Source organism: Erythrolamprus reginae, chromosome 1, assembly GCF_031021105.1.
Source record: "Erythrolamprus reginae isolate rEryReg1 chromosome 1, rEryReg1.hap1, whole genome shotgun sequence".
In the NCBI taxonomy this organism is placed as follows: domain Eukaryota; kingdom Metazoa; phylum Chordata; class Lepidosauria; order Squamata; family Dipsadidae; genus Erythrolamprus; species Erythrolamprus reginae.
In genome coordinates, this window is record NC_091950.1 from 306,411,658 (window position 1) to 306,436,416 (window position 24,759).

A 24,759-nucleotide genomic window follows, 5' to 3' on the forward strand; every position below is an offset into this window, starting at 1 on the left:
TAAAAGCTTTTAAAAGCCTAAGAAATAATAAAATCCTCATGAGAAATCCAATATTTAGTGATGTAGAACGAAGCAATATTTTCAACTCTTATTAAAAAAGCAACTAGGGATGAATCTGGTAGGACAGGAGAAAGATGTTTTTGAATCAATGATCCCCATGGTGTAAAACAAAAACAAAAGTATATTTTTGTTACTTCCAAACACCTTTTTCTTTCCTACAGAAGGTTGAAAAAATGTTTTTAAGATTTTCCAGAAAGAACTTAATTTAACAAAAGTGGATTTACCCAACAGAACATGATCTAATTACTTGAAGACTTTTTAGTGGGTATCTGAAGCACAAGGAAATACATAATGAGCATTCTAATTGATAATGCTTTAAAAATATAGCAGCACTTTGGAAAAATGTTTGAAGAACACCTGGTATTTATTTTAGTGATAAAGGAATTACATCCCCTGAGCAGTTTACACATTTCATATACAGGAACAGAATTACTAATAAAATAGTATGTTGTGTTATGCATTTCCATCTGCTTATCTGAGTTTGAGAAATGTTTGCTTCAATAAGACAGCTGTACTTCATTGGATGTTATCAGGTCTATAGTAGTATTCATGAGCAAAGTTCTCTCTCCCTCCAACAGACAATCATAACTTGTAGCATCAAAAAAAAAATTCTTCTGTCAATGGTGTATCTTTGTCTCCTCTGTCTCTTTTTATCTCTGTCTCTCTCTCTGTGCGTCTCTGTCTCTCCCTCTCTCTCTCTCTCACTCTCCCCCTCTCTTTCTCTCTCTCTCACACACACACACTTGAGCAAAAGGTAAATATTTCATTTCAAATGGCTGATTAAAATTGGAGAGAGTCAAGATATTCAGTATTATTATTATTATTATTATTATTATTATTATTATTATTATTTATTCGATTTGTATGCTGCCCCTCTCCGAAGACTCTCCGATATGATATCAAATATCATATTGCATTTGGATAATTTGCATGAAAAATAATTAATAAGTCTTATAAAAGTTGATTTACTAGATCTATCCTAACTGAAGAATACCAGATTGCCAGATATATATTTAAAAAAATCTATAGTGAGGTTTTTTTACATAGATGTGCAATGTAATTTCAGAGATACCTTGCAGGGAGCAGAGTATAATCTGTTATCCAAATTATTTATTTGTTTGTTTGTTTGTTTGTTTGTTTGTTTATTCATTCATTCATTCATTTTGTCAAGTATACAGTGGTACCTCTACTTAAGAACTTTTCTAGATAAGAACCGGGTGTTCAAGATATTTTTTGCTTCTTCTTAAGAACCATTTTCTACTTAAGAACCCGAGCCAGGAAAAATTTCCCAGGAAATTTGAGAGCGGCACGAAGGCCCCGCCAGTTTCCTACCATTTCTCCTTTTATCCCGGCCATCTTGGGCTTTTCTGGCCTTCCAAAGGAGCCTTTTGGTGGCGCTGCCCCTCTCGCCTACCTGGGTTTCTCTCTCTGGCACAGTGTATGGAGGCAGCCTCACGCCGGGTGTATGGGAGACGCGTGCTCCTCCTCGCCATCTCAGAGTCCCTCTTTTTTTTTAAGCCTTAAAGTTTTGGATTTTTTTCATTACCTTCACCTCACCTTCTTCCTTCGGCAGCAACTGTCCTCCTCCTCTTCTTTCTCCTCCTCCTCCCACCCAAATTCTGAGCTTTTATTTCTTTCCTAATGGGTTTGTATGCATTATTTGCTTTTACATTGATTTTTATGGGAAAAATTGCTTCTACTTTTCTACTTAAGAACCTGGTCATGGAATGAATTAAGTTCTTTAATAGAGGTACCACTGTATATTGGTAGTATAAATATATATAACAATAGCAATAGCATTTAGGTTTATGTACCACTTCCTAGTGCCTTTACAGCCCTCTCTAAACAGTTTACAGAGAGAAGCATATTGCCCCCAACAATCTGGGTCCTCATTTTACCGACCTTGGAAGGACGGAAGGCTGAGTCAACCTTGAGCCTACTGAGATTCAATCTGCCAAATTGCTGGCAGCTGGTGATCAGTCGAAGTAGCTTGCAGTACTGCTCTCTAACTACTGCACCAATGAGGTTCTGCTGTTTATATACATGAGATGGGTACTAATAAGAGGGTAACATTAGGACAGGGACAGTAGGTACACTGGCGCACTTATGCATGCTTCTTACTGACCTCTTAGGAATTGGGTGAGGTCAACAGTGGATAATCTAAGGATAAAGTTTTGGAGGTTTGGTGATGAAACTACAGAGTCAGGCATTATCTACTCGGTTGCTGAAATCATATTTTCTATAGTCATGTTCTGTGTGGTTTACTTTGAGTCTGTATCTGTTGTGTGCTCATGTATTATTGTGGTTGAAGCTGAAGTAGTCGTTGACAGGAAGGACATTGTAGCAGATGATTTTATGAGCTGTGCTTAGGTCGTGTCAAAGGCGATATAGTCCTAAACTTTCTAAGCCTAGAATTTCAAGTCTGGTTGCGTAAGATATTCTGTTGCGAGTAGAGGAGTGGAGGGTTCATCTCATAAAGTATCTTTGGAAACTTTCTAATGTATTTATGTATTTATGAAATGTGTTATGGGTTCCAGACATATGAACTGTATTCAAGGATTGGTCTGCCGAACGTTTTGTATACTCTGGTTAGTAGTGTGATATTACCGGAGAAGTAAAAAGTACAATTTTCTGAGTTTTTTTCTGAGTTTTACAAAGGACTTGCCAGTTTTATTTACATACACATCCTTCTTTGACTAAAATACGAGTAAAATACTCATAGTGAAATATTTTTGTTACTGTAAATTTTGAAGCTGGATAATCAATCTCTTTTATCATAACCATGTGTTTCAGGGAAGGGTAAGAAAATAAAAGAATTTTCACCTGTTTCCATTGCCTTTTCTTTCTTATGCAGCTCTAAAAGAAGAAAAGCAGAGTGTTATTTCTCCATTTGAATGGTTATAGTTACCTCTCGTTCCCTTGTGGTTACCTACTACTGCTATCAGTTGCCATAGCTAAGGCAGAGGTAACAGAAGTGGCCATGGAAGAAACATAAGGATCTGCCCATGGCTGGAAGGGTAAAGAAGGAGAATTATGAAGTGAAAGAGGGCAGAGAAGTTAAGATGACATGATGAGAGATGTCATCAGCTGCACAGTATCTATTAAGTTTTGTAGGGCTTATTGGTGGGAACAGCACCAATTGGGAAGGACCAGTTGTGGTCCTCCACAAATTCCAGATCTCCTTAAACTGATCCCACTCTCACCCCCCAAAAAGAAAGGCAAGCTGCAAATTGGAGGGATTTAATTTCCTTGATAGTCACAATTCATGATGGATGGAATAGTTCAGTCCATTTGTGGAATAATGAAACCCAATGGCTTGCCAACCTTAGAGAATCTATGTCTAGGCAACGCAGAATGATTATGGAGGAGGTCTACTTATGCTTTCTGTTGGAAAAGGGTCTGGCTAGGTCGCCTGTAACAAATTCACTGTTTCTCAGTAGCAAGTTGGCCCTGAGATGGAGGAACCTTAAGTGAAAATATGTACTCTACAAACAGTAAATAGACTATCTTGAATCTACAGCAATGGGGCTATGTGATTGAGGCCACAGTGGTCAAAATGTATACAGTGGTACCTCATCATACGAACTTAATTGGTTCCAGGAGGAGGTTCGTAAGGTGAAAAGTTCGTAAGATGAAACAATGTTTCCCATAGGAATCAATGTAAAAGCAAATAATGCGTGCAAATCCTTCAGGAAAATCCCAAACTTTAGAAGGGAGGCGAACAGAGGGCAGGGAGGAGCAGCTAAAGGGGGCAGGTGGAAGAAGCAAGGCTAGGCTAAAGGGTGAGTGGGAAGGAAGAAAGGCAAGGGGGGGCGCCCCTCCCTTTTCTTTCTTCAAAAGACACCGTTTCAGTGCCTTTGCAAGCATGCAAAATCTTTACTCCTCCAAGCTGCCCTTCCCTTTTCTTTCTTAAAAAGACACCATTTCAGTGCCTTTGCAAGCATGCAAAATCTTTACTCCTCCAAGCTGCCCCTCCCTTTTCTTTCTTCAAAAAAGGGGGGGGATAGAAACCCCTTCATCCCAGCAGCAGCTGCTTGGGTTTGTAAGGTGAAAATAGTCCGGAAGAAGAGGCAAAAAAATCTTAAACACCGGGTTCGTATCTTGAAAAGTTCGTTAGAAGAGGCGTTCGTAAGATGAGGTACCACTGTACTACTTATGGGTCTTTAATTTTATTTCACTTAAAACTAAGTGCTTAAAAATGGAAAATGCAAATTCATACATAGGTGAGTTTTTGCCCACATCCTACCAGATTCCTTTATATGCACATCCTTCTTAGGCAGCTTGGCTAAAAAAAAAAAATAAGTATTTTGGTTATACTGTAATAAATTTTATACATACCTTAGATCAGTGTTTCCCAACCTTGGCCACTTGAAGATATCTGGACTTCAACTCCCAGAATTCCCCAGCCAGCATTTGCTGGCTGGGGAATTCTGGGAGTTGAAGTCCAGATATCTTCAAGTGGCCAAGGTTGGGAAACACTGCCTTAGATAATCAATATTCATATCATAGATATCTATTTCAGGAAGCAAAGGTTAGTAAATAAAAGAGTGCATACCTATTTGTACTGACTTTTCTTTCTTATCTGGTTCTAGAAAGTAAGAGAAAGACCTGAAGATGATGATCCTAGATAACTTGGTTGTTTTTACTTTTTTATATTTTGCTAAGATCTTACCAGATTCTTTTACATGAATATCTGTCTTTGGTAGCTTGGCTAAAATTATATAATACAAATTTAGGGATATTATAAATTTTAAACAGGGAACATGGACAGCATACTTACCAATTTCTACTGGCTTTTCCTTCTTGTGTGTTTCTAGAAAACAGGAGTCAAAAAAATGATTTTTCATTGAATGATCCTTTCTATATTTCATGGTTTATTTTCCTCAATTAGCCACTGCTCTTATGAAACATTCCTGTAGTCTTTTCTTAATTTTCAAGAAGGAAAGTGGAATTTTCCAAATTTATTATTTCTCAAGTCTTACCAGTTTTGCTTGCTTGCACAGGCTTTTTGGACAGCTTGGCTAAAATAAAAAGATTTAAATAGATCAAATATTGTAAATACTGAATATGGATTATCACTAGGTATAACACATCTTTCAGGTAAGGTTATTTCATTAAAATAAAAGTGTGCTTATCTATTTCAATTGGCTTTTCTTTCTTTTCTGCTTCTAAAAACTAAGAGGAAGGACTAAAATATGAATTCTGCATTTGGGTATTTAAAATAAACAGTGTTTAGTTTAATGCATAACAGAGAAGCGAATGATGGAGTAAAGGTACTTAGAGGCAAAAAGTTGTAATTCCCAAATTGAAACTTAATTAGGATTGAAGGAACTGCCCTGACTAGATAACTCAGCTTTGGCAGACTGTACGTAATTATTTATTCATTCACAGATTTCCTCTCTGGTGCAAACACAGTGGTGGCCTCTCCTCCTACTTTTGCTGCTGTCAGATGTGCAAGTAAAGTTCTCTAGCAAAGAGAGAATTAAGAGAAATGGCATCTGGGGGAAGAAGAAGTATAAAGAAGGGTCCAAACTTGGCTAGGATGTGGGAAGGATACAATCAAAGAAGAAGTAAAAGGTGGGTGATGGAAGAGAGACTCAGATCAATAGTGGAGGGGTCGTGCATGTTTTGCTAACACGAAGGTAATAGATAAAAATAATAAACGTATGGATTATTCACCAGTATGGGTGATTTATGAGTTCATTATTCCAAGCAAAGCCTACCAGTTAGACAGAAGCAAAGACAACCTGCAAATAGGAAAGATCCAGTTTTCCATTAGCCACAGTTATAATGATATTGGATTCACAAGGATTCATGGCCAGATGGGATGGTTTGGCCCTATTGCGGGGGTAACTGAAATTTACAATTTATCAATTTAGTCATACATAAGATCTGCTGTATGATTTTTTGTGATCATCTGGAAGGTTTTTCCAGCCTGCCTCAGCAGCAAGCAAGCCCTAACATGAAGTAGCTCATGTGAACACATATATTCAAGCAACAGCAAGAAATTTGTTTGTTTGTTTGTTTGTTTGTTGGTTGGTTGGTTGGTTGGTTGGTTGGTTGGTTGGTTGGTTGGTTGGTTGGTTGGTTGGTTGGTTGGCTGGCTGGCTGGCTGGCTGGCTGGTTTGTTTTTTGGTTGGTTGGTCGGTCAATCAAGTATAGGCTAATAGTTTATATAAACATATAAACATAACATAGAAAGGAATGATAAAAAAGACAATAGGACAGGAGGACAGGGACGGTAAGCACAATGGTGCACTTATGCATGCCCCTTACAGACCTTTTAGAAAAGGGGAGATGTCAACTGTAGACAATCTAAGGTTGAAGATTTTGGGATTGGAGGAAGAAACAACAGTCAGGTAGTGAATTCCAGGCGTTGATCACTCTGTTGCTGAAGTCATATTTTCTACAGTCTAGTTTGGAGTGGTATAAATTTTATTTGAATCTATTATGTGCTCGTGTGTTAAAATTATGTTGGAGTAGGGCAAGGAATGACTGTTAAGAAACCAAGAGTGAAGGCACTCTATTATCCATTCTCATCATTTGATTTCTTCAGTCAGATACTTTTTCACATTTTGTTTCAGCAAAGACATCTTCATAATTTTGAATTAATTGATGGGAACTATAACTTGCTAAATTTGTTTTTACCCTAATCTTACCATATTCTTTGACATAGATATCTTTCATTAGCAGTTTGACTAAAATAAAAGTATATACATACTGAGTTACCATAAATATTGAACAACTCTACTACATCATTGGCTTCAAGAAAATAAAAAAGTTACAATGACAATATACATACCTATTTCTATTGGCTTTTCTTTCTTATGTGTTACTAGAAAATAGAAAAGATCAAAATATGATTTCTGCATATCAGACTACAAAATAAATATTAATACCATACATTAACCATGTTAAAATCATAGAGTGAGATCATTTTAAGTCATTGATCTGACTTAATTCCACAATTAAAAGAAAGCAGAGTTGACCAGACCCTTCTGGTCAGATAATCTTTTGTTAATTTTCAAAATGGGAAGTTGAATTTCACAGGTTTTTCCCTTTGAGGTCTTACCTGTTTGGTTTGCATACACAGCCTTCTTTGGCAGCTTGGCTAAAATGAAAAGGTATAAATATATTATTATAAATGTTGAGTATGGATAAGGAGTTTTTGGAAAAATCTTTCAAGTAAGCATAGGTGGGAAAATAGGAGCATGCTTACCTGTTCCTATTGGTTTCCCTTTCTTAGGTGCTTCTAGAAAGTAAGAAGACCAAAAAATTACTTCTACACTTGGTTGTTTATAGCAAGCAGTGAATGACACTCTACATAGAATTAAATCATACTGATATGCCTTGAAGTTAAATTGAGTAGGGTCTTTTGACTAGAAAACCCAAGGGGGGCAGAATGTAGTCTATCATCCAATTTTGCAACTTTAATTCAGTATAATTCACTGGTTTTATGGCACATTCATTTCCACAGCATGTGTTTATATAGTAATTGTACAGAGTGGAAAATGGAATTTTCTAGACATAGTCTTTCTTACGTAGCACTTATTTACATGCACATCTTTCTTTGGCACTTTGGCTAAAAAAAAACCCCACTATGACATAGATTGAACACAGATAATCAATATCCATTTAATATATTTCAGAGAAGACACAATAAAGGAATGCTTACCCATTTCTCTTTGCTTTTCTTTCTGGTGGGATTCTAGAAAGTAAGAGGAAAACCAGACAATGATGTCAACATTTGGGGATTGGGAGGAAAAGGTTCTACCCTGGCACAAAGACAGTGGTTTGTTTCTTCTCCTCTGCCAATTAAAGAAAATGGTAGCAAAGAGAAGAGGAACAGGAGGATGGAATGGAGTTATTTTATTTTTCTTCTTACTTGTTTTTTTATTGCACATTCATTCCCATAATCTTGTGTGACGCTATAACAAATTTTCAAAGTAATTTTTACATTTGATCTTACTCATGTCTTATTGGATTTTTTAACATGCATATCCTTCTTTGTCAGCTTGACTAAAATAAATGCTTTTAAATATTGGTTTATTATAAAGTTCAAACAGCATATTACATCCACATGTTCCATAGAAGCAAAGGGGAAAGAATAAGGACATAGTTAACTGCTTCTAGAAAATCAGAGACCAGAACATTATTTCTGTACTAGACTGTGTGGGTTGCTCCGGGTTCAGCCTGTTTGCTAGAACCAGTAGTGGTGTCGACATTGGGAGCCTCCACGAATGAACACGCACATGAACCGGTAGTTAAGGGTTTGAAACCCCACCACTGGGCAGAATGCAGTATATTAATTATCTTTTATATTATTTCCCTATTATTCATCCCTTAATCACTTTTCTTAGTCACTTAATAAGAAACTTAATTTAATACTGTAAATCTTAATTTACAGTAAATATTCAAAGTGAAATGTAATTTCATGCATAGATTTTTACCCAGGTCTTACCAGATTCTTTACCATGAATGTCCTTCTTTGGCAGCTTGGCTAAAATAAAAAGAATATGCATTTTAATTATGATAAAATCTGGTGTCTAGGTTATCCATATTCATATGTTTCAGGGATGCAAAGATTAAACACAGGTGCATACTTACCTGTTTTGGTCAACTTTCCTTTCTTGTGTGATTCTAAGAAAAAGGAAGACAAGAACATGATTTCTGTATTTTAGTGTTCATTGCATTGTGTGGGGTTATTCCATATATTACAAACATCTGGAGCAGAGATATAAAAAGAAAAGGTTCCCTATTTTGCATAAGTACAGTAGTTACTTCCTCTTCCTGATCTACTCTCAGAAGTGAGAGTAAAGTTCTCCCATTAACAGAGATGTAAGAGAAATGGAATTTAAGGGAAGAGGACTAAATATAAGGAAGGGTCCATACTTGGCTGAGGTGGGTTCTTCCCGGTTCAGACCAGTTCGCCTGAACTGGTAACAACCTGGTGGTGATGTCATGATGATGTCACTGAACCAGATCAATCGGTGCCCGTCTATGGGCACTATCATATTTTTTATTTTTTTTAAAAAAAATTTTTTTTAAAAAAACCATTTCTGAGCATGCGTAGAAGCCAAGTTCCAGCACTGTGCGTGTGGTCACCATCTTTTTTTTAGGCTTAGGGGGATTTTTTCCAAATTTTTCATTACGAGGCATGCCGCTGGCAGTGAGGTAATTTGGAACCCACTCCTGGCTGGGATATGAGAAGGATACAGGCAAAGAAGAGGTAAAAGGTGGGTTATGGAAGAGAAGCTCAGATCAAAAGGAGGAAGGTGTCATGCAGTCTTGCTACAGTTGCTTTGGAGGTTTTAGATAGGAATAATAAACTTAGGGAAAACCCAGTGTTGATTATTAATGAGTTCAATATTGCAAACAATCCAAGCCATACAGAAGCAAGGACTACTTCCAAACAGGAGATACTAGTTTTCTAGTAGCCACAGTTAGCATGACATTGATTCATGGCCAGGAATGGTTTGTCCTCTTGTGGGATAAATGGAATCCAATAGTTTATCAATTCTAAAGATTATTTCTTTGGACAACTCTGTGATACAGGCGGTCTGGAAAACATTACCGTATAGGGCTGTAAAAATATTTACTGACCCTTCGCATCCTGGACATAAACTGTTTCAACTCCTACCCTCAAAACATCACTACAGAGCCCTGCACATCAAGACAACTAGACATAACAACAGTTTTTTCCCAAACGCGATCACTCTGCCAAATAATAATTCCCTCAACGCTGTCAAACTATTTACTAGGTCTGCAGTACTATTACTAGTAGTTTTTTCCTTCCACTTATGACTGTAACTTGATGCTTGTATCCTTAAGATTTTTATTAATATTGATTGTTTCCTCATTGCTTATTTAACCCCTATGATAATAATTAATTGTTGTACCTCATGATTCTTGACAAAGACAAATTCCTTGTGTGTCCAATCACACTTGGCCCAATAAAGAATTCTATTCTATTCTATTCTATTCTATTCCATTCCATTCTATGGGTGAATCACTTGAAAAATTCCAGCAGCAAACAAACCCTAAGCTAAAGCATCTCCTGTGAGGTGATATCTTCAAGCAATAGTAAGCAAATAATATTGGAGCAGGTTAAGGGATGAGTGCTAGAAAGCCAAGTATGGGCAGAAGGCACTCTATTATCCAGACTTACTATTTAATTTTTTTTTAGTTAAGCACATTTTCAAGGCAAACTCATGTTGATAGTCTTTGGTTAATTTATAGAAGGAATTGAAGGTTGTAAGTAAAATATGCTAGAATTGTTTTACTCAGCCCTTACCAGTTTCTTTTAAGTGCACATCACTTTTTGGCAGCTTGGCTATTATAAAGGGATATAAGTATTAAGTTATTATAAACATTAACAACTTGTTTTAAACCATTAGTTCCAGGGAACTAAAGAAGCTACAATGACAACATGCTTACCAGTTTCTGTTGGCTTATCTTTCTTATGTATTTCTAGAAAATAGGAAGAAAATCAGAATGTGATTTATGCATTTCAGGGTACAAAACCATAGAGAGAGATCATTTTACGTCAGCAAGTCTTTTAAGTCCACATTTAAAACAACAGGTAGAAAAGGAACTGCTAGCCAGATAATATCGTTGGACAGAACATGGACTCCTATCTAAGCTTGATATTTTATTTCACTTTACTTATGGAACACTAATTTCTGTAGTTTTTATTAATTTTTAAGGTCATCAAATGGAATATTTTATAATTTTTTTCCCTTAGGTCTTACCAGTTTTATTTGCATGCACAGCCTTCTTTGGCAGCTTGGTTAAAATGAAACAATTATGATAAATGTTGAATCTGGATAATCAGTACCTGTAACACAACTTTCAGGTAAGCATAGGTGAGAAAATAGCTTACCCATTTCTCCTGGTTTTCCTTTCTTGTCTGCTTCTAGAAAGTAAGAGGGAGACCCTGATTTTTACATTCCAAATTTCAAAATAAACTGTCTATAATTTAATACTTAACAAAGAATCAAGTGACAGACCGACAGCACTTCAATTCCACAAGCAAAACTAAACTAGGATTGAATAGGTTCTGGATTCAGTTGGTAGAATGCACTTTATTATCTATTATCTTTGTTTGTTTCTGGGTTTTACTTCTTAAGGCTTACATGTCTTCCAAATTGAGAATAAGACTGAGCAGTTGCCATCCTTTCTTCCAGTAATAGGACTGAAATGCAAAATATTCATGTTTTCATGGTAGTGTTTATCTGCCAGCAAAAAGGAAATATTTCTTCTAGATCACCCACAATCTGGTGCCAATACCAAGATCCATTCTGAGGACATCTTCTTAAAAGTGTCAAAGAGACCATCTTGGAGCCAAAGGAACAGGACTGTGTGGATGAGGCCTAGGTAACCCACAGTTTAAAGAATATAGTATGTTATTGATATTTTGTGCTTTATTTTGCTAGGTAGTCACTCGCGATGTGTAACATCCTAAGCAGAGATGGGCTACTATCCGGAACAGCAGGAACACCGTTCTGTTGGCGAAAATGGAGCACATAGGCTTGCTCCATTGTTGCTGGGTGTGCATGCGCTCGCGGTATCTCTAGGGGGCAATGGGGATGGCATGGTAGGGGCGGCACGGTGGGGGCAGCAAAGCAGGGGTGGCATGGTGGGGGCTCGCAGGGGCTCGCAGGGTGGTGGAGGGGGGAGCCAAGAGTTGCCGCTCCCAGCAGAGCTGACGGGCCGCTAGTGGCAATGGCGGGGGCTCACGGTGCAGTGGAGGGGTGAGCCGACAGAGCCCTGCCACTGCCACTAGCAGTCTTTCAGCTCTGTTGTGAGCGGAAGCTCCATCAGCTTGCCCCTCCACCGCACTGGGAGCCCCTGCCACCTCCCTGGCGCCGCCATGAGCAATCCATACCTTGTTTTGCCGGTCACGACAGAGCGACCAGCAGCTCTTCTCTTCATTTTCCGGGTCTTTTTACTTCCATGCATGCACGGAAGCAAAAACCTGGAAATCGCATGCATGTTTTCACGCAAGATTCGGCTTCTGCACATGCAGCAGGCGTGGGAGTGCTCCCGGTCCGTTCTGGTAGGGCTGGGAATGGTAGCCGCCACTGATCCTAAGTATCATCTACCTATCAATGATTTCTTCAGCTTCAACTGCAACAATACATGAGCACACAATCGAATCAAACTTAATGTAAACCACTCCAAATTTTACTGCAGCAAAATGATCAATGCCTGGAATGCACTACATGACTATGCGGTTTCATCCTCCAAAACTCCAGAAAGTTTAAACTTAGACTATCTACAGTCGACCTCATCCCATTCATAAGAGGTCTGTAAGGGGCATGTATAAGCGCACCATTGTGCCTGCTTTCCCTATCCTATTGCCTAATTTACCTGTACCTACTTTGCTAATGATTATGTTTATACCAATACCTACTATCTTGTACAAACAAACAAACAAACAAACAAACAAAGAGACATCCATTTTCATAGTCTTCTGTTAATTTATACTAAGCCTTTAAAGGGAACAGAGATTTCTGAAATATATTTTTATCCCAGACTTACCAGATTCCTTTACATGCACACGTATCTTTGGCATTTTGCCTAAAAAAAGATATAAATATTTCAGTTATTCCACGTTTTGAACATGTATAACCCATATTCATGTCCAATATTATGTTTTGTGCTTTTAAATGAAAGAAAATATTAACATACTAACCTATTTCTATTGGCTTTTCTTTTTTATGTGATTCTAAGAAGTAGGAAGAAGAACAAAACATGATTCTCCATCAGAGTCTATATAGCAAAGAGTGTGTTTATTTCATATATTACAAAGAGTGAAATGATAGAGCAAGATCACACACATATAACAATTCTATGAGTTACCAATCAAAATAAAACTGGGATTGAATGATCCTTCCTTCCTTCCATCCTTCCTTCCTTCCATCCTTCCTTCCTTCCTTCCTTCCATCCTTCCTTCCTTCCTTCCTTCCTTCCTTCCCTCCCCCCCTCTCCAATTTATACTGACTAAGCTATCCCTTTCCATTAATAGGAAATGCACTACATTTCCATATACATAATACACAAAAGAACCACAAATAATCCACAATTGCTGAACTTTCTTTTTGGTCAACCTTTTTGGCCAACCACATCCACCAAACAAAGGCTCTCCGGAATAGCCACTTTTTAATAACTTTCCAGAATTGCAGCAAGGAGGGGGACAATCTCATTTCTCGTGCCCCTTTTAAAGGAGGGAGAGCAACAATGCACTTTGAAAGTAATTTTCTCCACAAGTGGAGAATGGGCAGATTCCAACTGATGAAGGCTATCTTACAGATGCATAACTTTATTTTATTTCTTAAGTTCATATTTCGCTTTTTCTTGCCGTAGAATGCAAAGTGTCTACTCCTCCCATTTCTGCCATAATGACTGTCCTGTTTCCTTGAGTGGACTGAGAGAAACTGCCTGAAATTCCCTTATGGTTCTATGGCTAAATATGCATGTCTCTGATGCCTGCCCAATACCATAATCATTATATTCTTTACATCTGCCATTTTATTTCACTGATCACTTGTCAAATCTTATACATATCCATCGTCTTCTATTGATTTATACAGTGTTTAAACTTAATTTTTAATCCAGGTCTTACCAGATCCTTCAATATGGATATCCTTCTTGGGCTGGGGTACTGAAAAACAAACATATTGGGTTTACATAAGTTCTGGACTGCTCCATCAATATATTTCATGGAAGCCAAGACATGATAACAGAAAATAAGCTCAATTTTACTAATTATACTAAATGTTAACAACCCTCCCTCGAAAAGATTTGGCCAAAAGAAAATAATCTTTCTTCTAAGTTGTGTTTATTCCATTGTGGACATGACAATTCCCTGAGTAAACTTAAACTAATGCCAAGCCAGTGACTTACCGCCGGCAGGATTTGCTGCGGTGCTGGGGAAACGCGGTCCTCAGCATAGCTGCCATCTTGTTGGCCGGGATCTAGTGATATTTCGCGATATCCCGGCCAGACCTGTCATCGGCGCTGGTCGATGACATCGTTCGGGGCATGGCCAGCCAGCCCTTTATAAAGGGCTGTGCTGGCTTGGGGCTTCCTTTTCGCCCCGATGATGAGCAGGCGAACACCGCCCTCCCTCCCTATCTTTCAGTGTGCTACAGGGGTCGCCCTTAGGGGGCCGAATAGGAATTTTTGGTGGTCTAGACATTTTACCTGCGACCGTTTTTTCGCCTATTCCACACTGCAGTGTGGCATGGATGGTTAGGGGTGTGTTTCGTTAGTTGATTAGTTCTAATTGGCTTACCTTTGGTCATTTGAGTTGGCAGGTTAGGGGCGGAAATTGGGAGGTGCTAGCAATTGTGTGTTCTCCGTTGGGCATCTTTGGGGGTGATTGGCAGACTCTCTCCAAGGGCTCATGTTGGCTTTTAAACCGGCCTGATCAATTGGGGAGTAGTTGCCTCTGGGTCTCACCCATTTCAATTGCCTTTCAGGGATTGGACGGCGAGACCTCCCACATGCGTTGCATGGCTTGGATCCAGGTGAGGGCATGGTCCCCTTCACCTGGATCAGCATGGATCTACGCCCTGAGATGCCCAGAAAGTTGTTGTTACGTCATTTCTGCCCCAAATGTTGTTAGTTGACCTCTGCGGGTGCCATTTTAGTTTTGAATTAAATAAGTTTATTTAATTAATAAAAATGACCCAGTTTAAATCCAGCTCTGTATCCGTGTTGTTACTCCGCTTCCGCTGCAATGCATATTCTATTGCTGGTTAGCAAAAAATGTTTACTAAAATGCTGGTTGAAACCCGCAGTCCCTACGGTGGGCATGGTGATAGATCAAATGAAACGACTCTTTCATGTAGAATGCTTAGAAACAGAAAAATCCAAAAGCAAGTTCACAGTCCCATTTTTTAGAAACTTGAGGTGCTTTCTGAGTATACACTTTACACAAACAGAGTTGGACGTAGTGATACGTCCATTCACTCTGACAGAATGGTATTTACAAGAAAGGTTAAAAGGTTCCTTAGGGATACTCCAAATAGAGCGGATAATGAAGGAAGGAAAAACAATATGTTTGTTTCAAAGGGTAGGACTATAGTTCAAGTATATGATATATTTTGTATGTTTGCAGAAATATATGAATCTTTATTTCTGATGAAAGGAATTCTTCACAAGGACTTAGGGAACTGTATAATTTATGAATCCAATGACCCGGGAACCAAAAATAATTTATTCTATAATTGTGTAATTATTGTTCTGACACTTTGTCATGGTTTATTGTTGTTTGTAACATAAAATTTGAAAAGAAAAAAGAAACAAAAGAAAAAAGCCCTCCCTCCCTCTCCTCTAATTTTTTAGATTCATTTTTTTCCATTGTACTTACCAGTTTCTTTCACATGTGCCTCCTTTTTTGGCAGCTTTGCTGAAATAAAAAAGTGTAAATATTGGGATATGATGATGTTTAACATTATAGCACAGTGATGGTGAACCTATGGCACGGGTCATGTCTGCTGGCACCCAAGCCCTAGCTCAGCATCCAATGTGCATGTGTGTACTGGGCAGCTGATTTTTGGATCACAGAGGTTCTGGGAGGGCGTTTTTGGCTTCCAGAGAGCCTCCAGAGGGCTGGGGGAGAGCATTTTACCCTCCTTCGGCTCCAGGGAAGCTTTTGGATCCTGGGGAGAGCAAAACACTAGCCTATTGGGCCCACCAGAAGGTGGGGGGAAAGGCCATTTCCGGCCTCCGAGGGGAGGGGGAAGCTGTTTTCGCCTTCCCCAGGCATTGAAATAGCGCTCACCCACGCTCTTTCAGAACCCAAGGAAAAAAAGGTTCGCCATCACTGTTATAGCATTTCAATATGCTTCACTAAGGGCAAGGTTAGATAGCATAAATATTCTTACCTATGTCTATTGGCTTTTCTTTCTTATGTGTTTCTAGAAATTAAGAAGACCAGAACATTATTTCTGCATTAAATTACAATAAATAGTATTATTTCTTCCCACAACTACTTTGTGGGGTTGGTTGGGCTCAGACAGACAGACTGGCCCAAAGTCATTTACTCAGGCTCTGTGGCTAATTATAGACTTGAACCTAGGTCTCCCTGTTGCCACTTCAATCTCTTAAGCACTACACCCACTCGATTGTCATTTACTATTTTACTTCAGAACTTATCCACTTTTTTCTCATCGCTTCCAAGTAGACCCAAGAAGAAAATCAATTTCAAAAGGAGGCTAAAATTACTTTTACCTAATTTAGTTATAATATCAAATTCTTGCAAATCAGATTGTGCTGTACCTCATCATCTTCCCCCTTAATAAATTAAGAAAGCATGTGCTTGAGCCACCTGCAAATATTATCTAGATATTCTGGACTTAAAAAATGTTTAATCCCTTGTCATCTTGTCAATGGAGTTTGCCTACCACTATCAAGGTCATTTTCCTTACTCTCTACATTTTTCCTATAGCACATCTATTTCCACTGTCTCCTGTTAATTTATATCAAGTGCTAAAAGTAAAATTTGCTTAGTGGAAAGGGATATATGAATCCATGGTAATGATTATTCAGCATCTCTCAACTCACTGACCACGAGGGGGAAGCTGGATACACATAGATAATTCAGGATTTGTTTTGGTTTCCTCTTTTATCTCTTTAATTCTGCCTGCTGTTTGTTTTATAGGCTTGCTAATCTGAATTCACTTCCTTCTGCAGAAATACAGTCTATGCATGCAATGTATTTTCTTTTACTTTTCCCCTGCTAGGACGTAGCTAGCTTTACCAATTTCTATAATGTATTGTCTATGAGCAATTATCCTTTCTTTTACAGATATTAAACCAGTACATCTAATAGTAACTTAGGTCAAATTCAAGCTCACATAACCATACCACTTTTACAGAAAGTGTACTTTGCATAATAGATTCTTTGATAAATTTATCATTCTCTGAAAGGTTGGCTAAAATTGTTGTTTTAGATTACAATAAATTTTGAACAGTACACCATGGCAGTGCTGCAGGGAGGCAAATTAAAATGTTTACCTATTTCTACTGTTTTTTCTTTCTTATGCAGCTCTATAAATAAGAGGGAGACAAAAACATTTCTGCATTGGAATGTCCAGTGAAGTCAGTGAAACTTTTAATTTGATATTCAAAAGGAAGCCAAATTGAGCAGGTTCTTCTGAATAGGAAATTCAGAAATGGTCACAATGTAGTCTTTCATCTAAGTTGGTCATTTTAATTCATTGGTTTACAGAACACTCATCTTTCTAGAGTTGTGTTAACTTATAGCAATTCTTCAAAAAGAAAGGTGCAATTTTTAAAGATTTATTTTTACATGGCACTTATCAGCTTTGTTTACATCTTTCTTTGACACTTTAGCTAAAAGAAAAAGATTCAAACATTTGGACTATGGCATAGATTGAATCCAAATGATCAGTACTCCTTTAATGCTCATATATTCCACAGGAGCACAGAAGACAAAATAAGAAAGCACTTACCCTTTTCTCTTGGCTGTTCTTTCTTGTGGGGTTCTAGAAAATAAGAGGAAAATCAGAATTTGATGTCAACATTGGGTGTTCATATTAAAGGGAAAGATTCTTCTCCTAGCACAAAGACAGTAATTTGTTCCTTCTCCTGCTGCTTTGGGTCAGGGGTCACAGCAATGTTTTCTGCCAAGTTCAAAGTTAAAGGAAGGAGTAGCAGACGGAAGATGAACATGATGTAGGAAAGAAGTCATCCTTGGTTGGAGACTTCTAATGGAGAATGGAATCAGACAGGTAGATGAAGGCAGAGGAAGACCACTACATGAACAAGAACAGAGGGGAGAGGCAGCTATGTCCTGGATTAAACAATATTTGGTAAAGCTGTGAGGTACTGCGATGGTTTGTGGAAATGACCTTAGGAGACAGAAGCAACCTTGTCATTGGTCTGATAAAAGGTAGCTTAGTGTGCCAGTGGGGGAGGGGGATTCTTTTTAGCATTTCAGAAGGGACACTTCCTCTATCTAAAGAATTTTTTTAAAAAGGATAGAAATATTTTCAGTGTTGCAATATTCTATTTAAAGACTAATGATAACAATATAAGAACATAAGAAGAGCCATGCTGAATCGGGCCAAAGCCCATCGAGTCGGGCATTCTGTGTCACACAGTGGCCCACCAATTGTCCATGGGGACCTTCAGCAGAAAGAGAAGGCAAAACCCTCTCTTTCCCTTGACCCCCAACAAATGGTACTCAAGAGAATCCTGCCTGCCTCAACCAACATAGAGGTGGTTTACAGACAGGAATACTGTACTTAGAGAATACTCAGATTTGGTTTCAAGTACAGTGGAACCCCGACATAAGAGCTGCTCTACTTAAGAGCAACTCGAGATAAGAGCTGGGAGGGGAGAGATATTTTTGTTCTACTTACAAGCCCAAATTCGAGATACAAGCGCCAAGGAGCTGTCTCCTGAAGCCAAACGCTAACTTCCGTGTTCGGCTTCAGGAGACAGCTGCGAAGCGGCGCGCGTGGTTTAAAAGGTTGCAGCCGGCCTGGGGGGCTCGGGGGGGTGCTTGCAGCTTTCTTTCTTGCTCTTTTTCTTTCTCTCTTTTACCTTCCCTTCCTCTATTTCTTCTTTTCTTTCTCCTTCCCACCTTCTTCCCTCCCTCCCTCCCTTCACTCATTCCTCTCTTACTCTCCCCTTTCATAAGTTTCCTTGCTTCCTTCCTCTGTTTCTGTCCCTTCCCCCTTTCTTTCTTTCTTTCTTTCTTTCTTTCTTTCTTTCTCTCTTTTACCTTCCATTCCTCTATTTCTTCTTTTCTTTCTCCTTCCCACCTTCTTCCCTCCCTCCCTCCCTTCACTCATTCCTCTCTTACTCTCCCCTTTCATAAGTTTCCTTGCTTCCTTCCTCTGTTCCTGTCCCTTCCCCCTTTCTTTCTTTCTTTCTTTCTTTCTTGCTCTTTTTCTTTCTCTCTTTTACCTTCCCTTCCTCTATTTCTTCTTTTCTTTCTCCTTCCCACCTTCTTCCCTCCCTCCCTCCCTTCACTCATTCCTCTCTTACTCTCCCCTTTCATAAGTTTCCTTGCTTCCTTCCTCTGTTCCTGTCCCTTCCCTCTTTCCTTCCTTCCTTCCCACCCTCCGTCCATTCATTCACCCATTCCTCTCTTGATCGCTTAAAGCCGGTCCCTGGTGCAAAAAGGGTTGGGGACCTCTGTCCTACAGGATTGGGTGGCAGAGAAGTTGAACATATGTAAATTTAAAAGTTTAAGAAAGTTTACAAGTTAAGTGAAAGAAACTTCATTATTCATTTATATGTACATGTACATTTCTTCATTAAAAACATGTCTTTCTGCATAATTTAGACTAACTTTGTGAGTTTTTTGAGGGCTGGAACCAATTAAAATTATTTACATTAATTCCTATGGGGAAAAGTCGTTCGAGATAAGAGCTGCTCGACTTAAGAGCCCAGGTCCGGAACGAATTAAACTCGTATCTCGAGGTACCACTGTATTGGGTAGACCAACTCTCACCAAAAACAAAGAGTAAACTTTAACTGTGAAAGTTCCAATATCTGTGATTGTCAAAATTAAATTAACCATGGAGGGAATCCATAACCAATTGATATGCTCCTTCTATAGGTTTAGAACTATAGGTTTAGGTTTAGAATGCTGACAACACTAGAGGCAAAACATTACACACATGGAAGAGGTCTTTTTATGCTCTCTCATAGAAAATTATCTAGTTGGATAAGCTGTAGTAGCTTAAACCGGTCTCTAGAGCAAGCCAACCCTGAGAAAGAGGATCCTACATGAGAATATATCTTCAACAAATGATAAGGAAATGATCTGGTCCTAGGAAACCAAGAATGGGCAGAAGGCACTCCATTATTTATCATTATTTTATTTTATTTTTGTCAGTCTCTTTTTCAAGGCAACTCATCATAATAATGTTGTGTTAACTGATGGGAAATAGATCTCTTTTGATCCAGATCTCACCAGATTCTTTTACATAGATATCCAATAACTTGGCAAAAATGAAAAGTTAAAAGTACTGAGTTTTAATAAACGTTGCACAGTTGTACTATATTATATATGTTTTGCATAAACAAAGGTGGAGTAGCAATTCATGTTTAGCTATTTCTAATGGCTTGGCTTTCTTGTGGAATGCTAGACAATAAGAGAAAGACCAGGACATTATTTCTCTCATCTTCACAGAGTTGTGTTTTAACCTATAACAATTTTTCTCCATTTATCTTTACACAGCACTTACCAGTTTTGTTTACATGCACATCTTTCTTTGGCACTTTGGCTAAAAGAAAAAGATCCAAACATCAGGGCTAAGGCATAGATTGAATCTAAATGATCAATGTTGAATACTCATTGACTATATGTAAATAGTTGGATTAAGAATGTCTGAAGTTGATTGGTTGTTTTGTTGAGCAGGAAATTTAAGTTACCGTCAGTTGCTCTAAGGAGGGGGGGGAAAGGTATAAAAACTGTAACCCAACACCCTATTCTCTATTCACGCCTATGGTTACTCTAGCGGCTAGAGAGACAATGTTATTCCTGCCTTTCCGTGTATAAAGAAAAGTAGCAACCAAACTCAAAGCCTCATTTACTTCAATCAACATCCCTTTAATGCCCATATGTTCCAGAGAAGCACAAAGGATATTATAAAGCAAAAGAGCTCTTACCCATTTCTTTTGGCTTTTCTTTTTTGGGGGGTTCTAGAAAATAAATGGAAAACCAGAACATATCAACATTTGGGCCTTAATGCTAAAGGGCCCCTTCCTCTGGCAGCAAACCAACCCTGAGAAAGAGGATCCCGTAAAAGGATATATCTTCAACAACTGATAAGCAAATATTCTAGGAAGCAGGGCAAGAGAAAATCCCTAGGAAACCAAGAGTGGGCAAAGGTACTGCATTATTCATCATTATTTCATTTTTCTTGTCAGTCTCTTTTTCAAGGCAACTTATAATAATTATGTGTTAACTGATGGGAAGTGTAAATTGTTGGATCTATTTTGATTCACATCTTACCAGATTCTCTTACATGGATATCCTTCATCGGTAACTTGGCTAAAATGAAAAGTTAAAGTACTGAGTTTTAATAAAAGTTGTACAGTTGTAATATATTAATAACTTTCGCTTAAGCAAAGATAGGGCAGTAATTCATGCTTACCTGTTTCTAATTGCTTTTCTTTCTTGTGGGGTTCTAGACAGTAAGAGAAAGACCAGAACATAATTTCTCTAATCTTCATAAAGTTGTCTTAACTTATAACAATTTTTCAAATGGAAAGATGCAATTTTCTAGATTTATTTTTACGTGGCGCTTACCAGCTTTGTTTACATGCACATCTTTTTTTGGCACTTTGCCTAAAAAGAAAAAGATTCAAACATTTTGAAAATGAAATAGATTGAATCCCAATGATCAACATCCCTTTAATTCCCATATGTTCCAGAGAAGCGCAGAAGACAAAACAAGAGAGCTCTTACCCATTTCTCTTGGCGTTTCTTTCTTGTGGGATTCTAAAAAGGAAGGGAAAAAACAGAAGATGATGTCAACATTTGGGCCTTCATACTAAAGGGACCCTTCCTCTAAAAGACTAGAAAGAGGAGGAGAGAAATATTTCCAATCTCACAATATTTAAGGGCTAGTGATTATTGATGGGAGCACTGTAACTTTATAGGGTCTCCTTCTTGACTAGGGGGCTGGGCTAGAACATCTCCAAGAACCCTTTCAGCTATATTCTGTTCTTCCCTTATAACACTCAGTTTTGGTTTTCAGTATTGGGTAGGCCAACTCTCCCTAAAAGGAAAGGATAAACTTTAAAGTGTGAAAGTTCCAATATCTCTGATTGTCAAAATTAAACTAATCATGTAGGGCATTTATAACCAATTGATATGGTCCTTCTCTAAGTTTAGAGCCCAGAATGCTTGCAACACTAAATATTCATTCTCCAGGCAACACAGAATAGAAATAGAAGTGGGGGAAGTCTGTCTTTCTGTTTTCTCAAACAAAATACCATTTTCTAGTTTGATAAGCTGGCTTGTGAGCCATTGCCCTAGTTCAGTTTCAACATGCATATGTGTGCCGGCCAGCTGATTTTTGGTTTGCACAGAGGCTCTGGGAGGGCATTTTTGGCATCTAGAGAGTCTCTGGGGGGGTAGGACATTTTTACTCTCCCCCAACTCCAGGGAAGTCTTTGCAGCCTGGGTAGGGTGAAACACGAGCCTACTGAGCCCACCAGAAGTTGGGAAACAGGCTGTTTCCAGCCTCCAGAGGGCCTCCGGGGGGTAGGGGAAGCTGTTTTCACTCTCCCCAGGCATTGAATTATGGATGTGGACACTTGCGCAAGCACGTTAGCGTGTGTGCATGCTCTTTTGGCACTCAATGGGAAAAAAGGTTTGACATCACTGGTAGAGGGCATGGGTGTCAAACACGCTGCTTCACATTGCCATCACGTGAAAGTTTTGTGATGTTTTTCCCATTTGTGGAGGTGGGTGAAAGTGGCCTGCATGTGACACCTCTGACCTACAGGCCGCCAGTTTGACACCCCTGGTATAAGGTCTCTTGCTTGATCAGAGGGCTGAACTAGAAGACCTCCAACATCCCTTCCAACTTTATTCTATTTTTCTATTCTAACACTTAGTTTTGGGTTTTGGTATTGGGTTCACCAACTTTCCCTAAAAAGAAAGGGATAAACGTTCAGTGTGAAAGCTCTAATATCTCTGATTGTCAAAATTAAATGAATGCCCATGGGGGCATTTATAACCAATTGATATGGTCCTGCTATAGGTTTTCAAGCATAGAATGCTGGTTAAAGATTCATTCTCCATGCAACATAGAACAGACATGGAAGAAATGTGTCTCTGCTCTCTCATAGAAAACACCATTTTCTAGTTCGATAAGCTAGAGTAGCTTCAAGCATCCTGCCAGCAAGCTAGCTCTAAGAAGGAGGATCTCATACAAGGATGTATCTTCAACAAATGATAAGCAAATGATCTAAGAAGCAGGACAAGAGATAAGTCCTAGGAAACCAAGAATGGGCAGAAGCGTGTCTATTATTCCCCCCCCTTTTTTTTTTTCAAATTCTCTGTCTCTTTTTCAAGGCATTATTTTGTGTTAACTGATGGGAAGTGTAAATTGCTGGATCTATTTTATCCAGATCTTACCAGATTCTTCAGCCTTCATTGGTAGCCTGGCTAAAATGAAAAGTTAAAAGAATGGAGTTTTAATAAATGTTGCACAATTATAACACATTACAGTAGTACCTCTAGATACGAGCTGCTCCACATGCGAGTATTCCAAGTTACGAGCCACGACGCAAGCGAAATTTCTGTTCGACACCCGAACTCAAATTCGGGATACAAGCCGAGCTTCCACTAGGTGGCGCAAGAATCCTTGCTTCTGGTTATCTCGGCGCAAAAAACAAAGTCTAAAGGCATTCGTTCGAGATGCGAGTTGATCGACTTACGAGCTCGGGTCTGGAACGAATTAAACTCGTATGTCAAGGTACCACTGTAATAACTTTCACATAAGCAAAGATTGAGCAGTAATTCATGCTTACCTCTTTCCAATGACTTTTCTTTCTTGTGGGGTTCTAGACGATAAGAGAAAGGCCAGAACATTATTTCTCTTGTTTTCATAGAGTTGTGTTAATTTACAACAATTTTTCAATGGAAAGATGAAATTTTCTTGATTGATTTTTACATGGCACTTACTGGTTTTGTTTACATGCATGTCTTTCTTTGGCACTTCGACTGGAAAAAAAAATCAGACATTTCAACTATGACATAGATTGAATCCAAATGATCAACATCCCTTTAATTTATTTACTTGTTTATTTAATGGATTTATATGCCTCCCCTCTCCGAGGACTCGGGGTGGCTTATAACATACAAAAAGAAACAATAGAATACAGTAGGCTAAATCCAATTAATTAAAACTAAGTAAACTAGTCCAAAATCTCAAACTCAACCCTGACAAGACGGAGTGGCTGTGGGTTTTGCCTCCCAAGGGCAATTCCATCTGTCCGTCCATTACCCTGGTGGTGGTGGTGAATTATTGACTCCTGCAGAGAGGGTCCGCAACTTGGGCGTCCTCCTCGATCCACAGCTAACATTAGAGTACCATCATTCAGCTGTGGCGAGGAGTGCATTTGCCCAGGTTCGCCTGGTGCACCAGTTGCAGCCCTATTTGGACAGGGAGTCTCTGCTCACAGTCGCTTATGCTCTCATCACCTCAAAGTTCGACTATGCAACACTCTCTACATGGGGCTACCTCTGAAAAGTGTTCAGAAACTTCAGGTGGTGCAGAATGCGGCTGTGAGGGCTATCATGGGCTTTCCCAGATATGCCCATGTTTCATCAACACTCCGCGGCTTGCACTGGCTGCTGATCAATTTCCGGTCACAATTCAAAGTGTTGGTAATGACCTATAAAGCCCTACAGGGCATCGGACCAGAGTACCTACAAGACTGCCTTCTACTGCATGAATCCCAGCGGCCGATTATGTCCCACAGAGTTGGCCTTCTCTGGGTCCCGTCGACAAAACAATGCCATCTGGCAGGACCCAAGGGAAGAGCCTTCTCTGTGGTGGCCCCAGCCCTCTGGAATCAACTCCCCTACCCTCCTTGCCTTCCGTAAAATGTTGAAGACTCATCTTTGTCACCAGGCGTGGGGGGATTAATCCCCCCCTCATTTTTTCATTGACCTTTATTATGTTTATG

At 38.9% G+C, this 24,759-nt stretch overlaps 1 protein-coding gene across 1 annotated transcript in view; it reads right to left on the minus strand.

Annotated features, from left to right (window-relative positions):
• LOC139174950 (triadin-like) overlaps positions 1-23,659 on the minus strand; it is a 77,682-nt gene extending 54,023 nt beyond the window's left edge. Inside the window, exons 1-25 of the mRNA XM_070765701.1 lie at positions 23,599-23,659; positions 23,204-23,233; positions 21,524-21,556; positions 21,365-21,403; positions 21,210-21,242; positions 21,068-21,106; positions 20,722-20,754; positions 20,298-20,336; positions 17,547-17,579; positions 17,089-17,121; positions 15,957-15,989; positions 15,440-15,478; positions 13,688-13,726; positions 12,758-12,790; positions 12,604-12,642; positions 10,943-10,975; positions 10,498-10,530; positions 8,668-8,700; positions 8,522-8,560; positions 7,736-7,768; positions 7,280-7,312; positions 7,133-7,171; positions 4,733-4,771; positions 4,307-4,345; positions 2,884-2,916 (exon numbers count right to left, since the gene is read on the minus strand). Of these exons, the coding sequence (XP_070621802.1) occupies positions 2,884-2,916; positions 4,307-4,345; positions 4,733-4,771; positions 7,133-7,171; positions 7,280-7,312; positions 7,736-7,768; positions 8,522-8,560; positions 8,668-8,700; positions 10,498-10,530; positions 10,943-10,975; positions 12,604-12,642; positions 12,758-12,790; positions 13,688-13,726; positions 15,440-15,478; positions 15,957-15,989; positions 17,089-17,121; positions 17,547-17,579; positions 20,298-20,336; positions 20,722-20,754; positions 21,068-21,106; positions 21,210-21,242; positions 21,365-21,403; positions 21,524-21,556; positions 23,204-23,233; positions 23,599-23,659 (910 nt within the window). The remainder of the gene's footprint in view (positions 1-2,883; positions 2,917-4,306; positions 4,346-4,732; positions 4,772-7,132; positions 7,172-7,279; positions 7,313-7,735; positions 7,769-8,521; positions 8,561-8,667; positions 8,701-10,497; positions 10,531-10,942; positions 10,976-12,603; positions 12,643-12,757; positions 12,791-13,687; positions 13,727-15,439; positions 15,479-15,956; positions 15,990-17,088; positions 17,122-17,546; positions 17,580-20,297; positions 20,337-20,721; positions 20,755-21,067; positions 21,107-21,209; positions 21,243-21,364; positions 21,404-21,523; positions 21,557-23,203; positions 23,234-23,598) is intronic.
• Between the last annotated feature and the right edge of the window lie 1,100 nt (positions 23,660-24,759).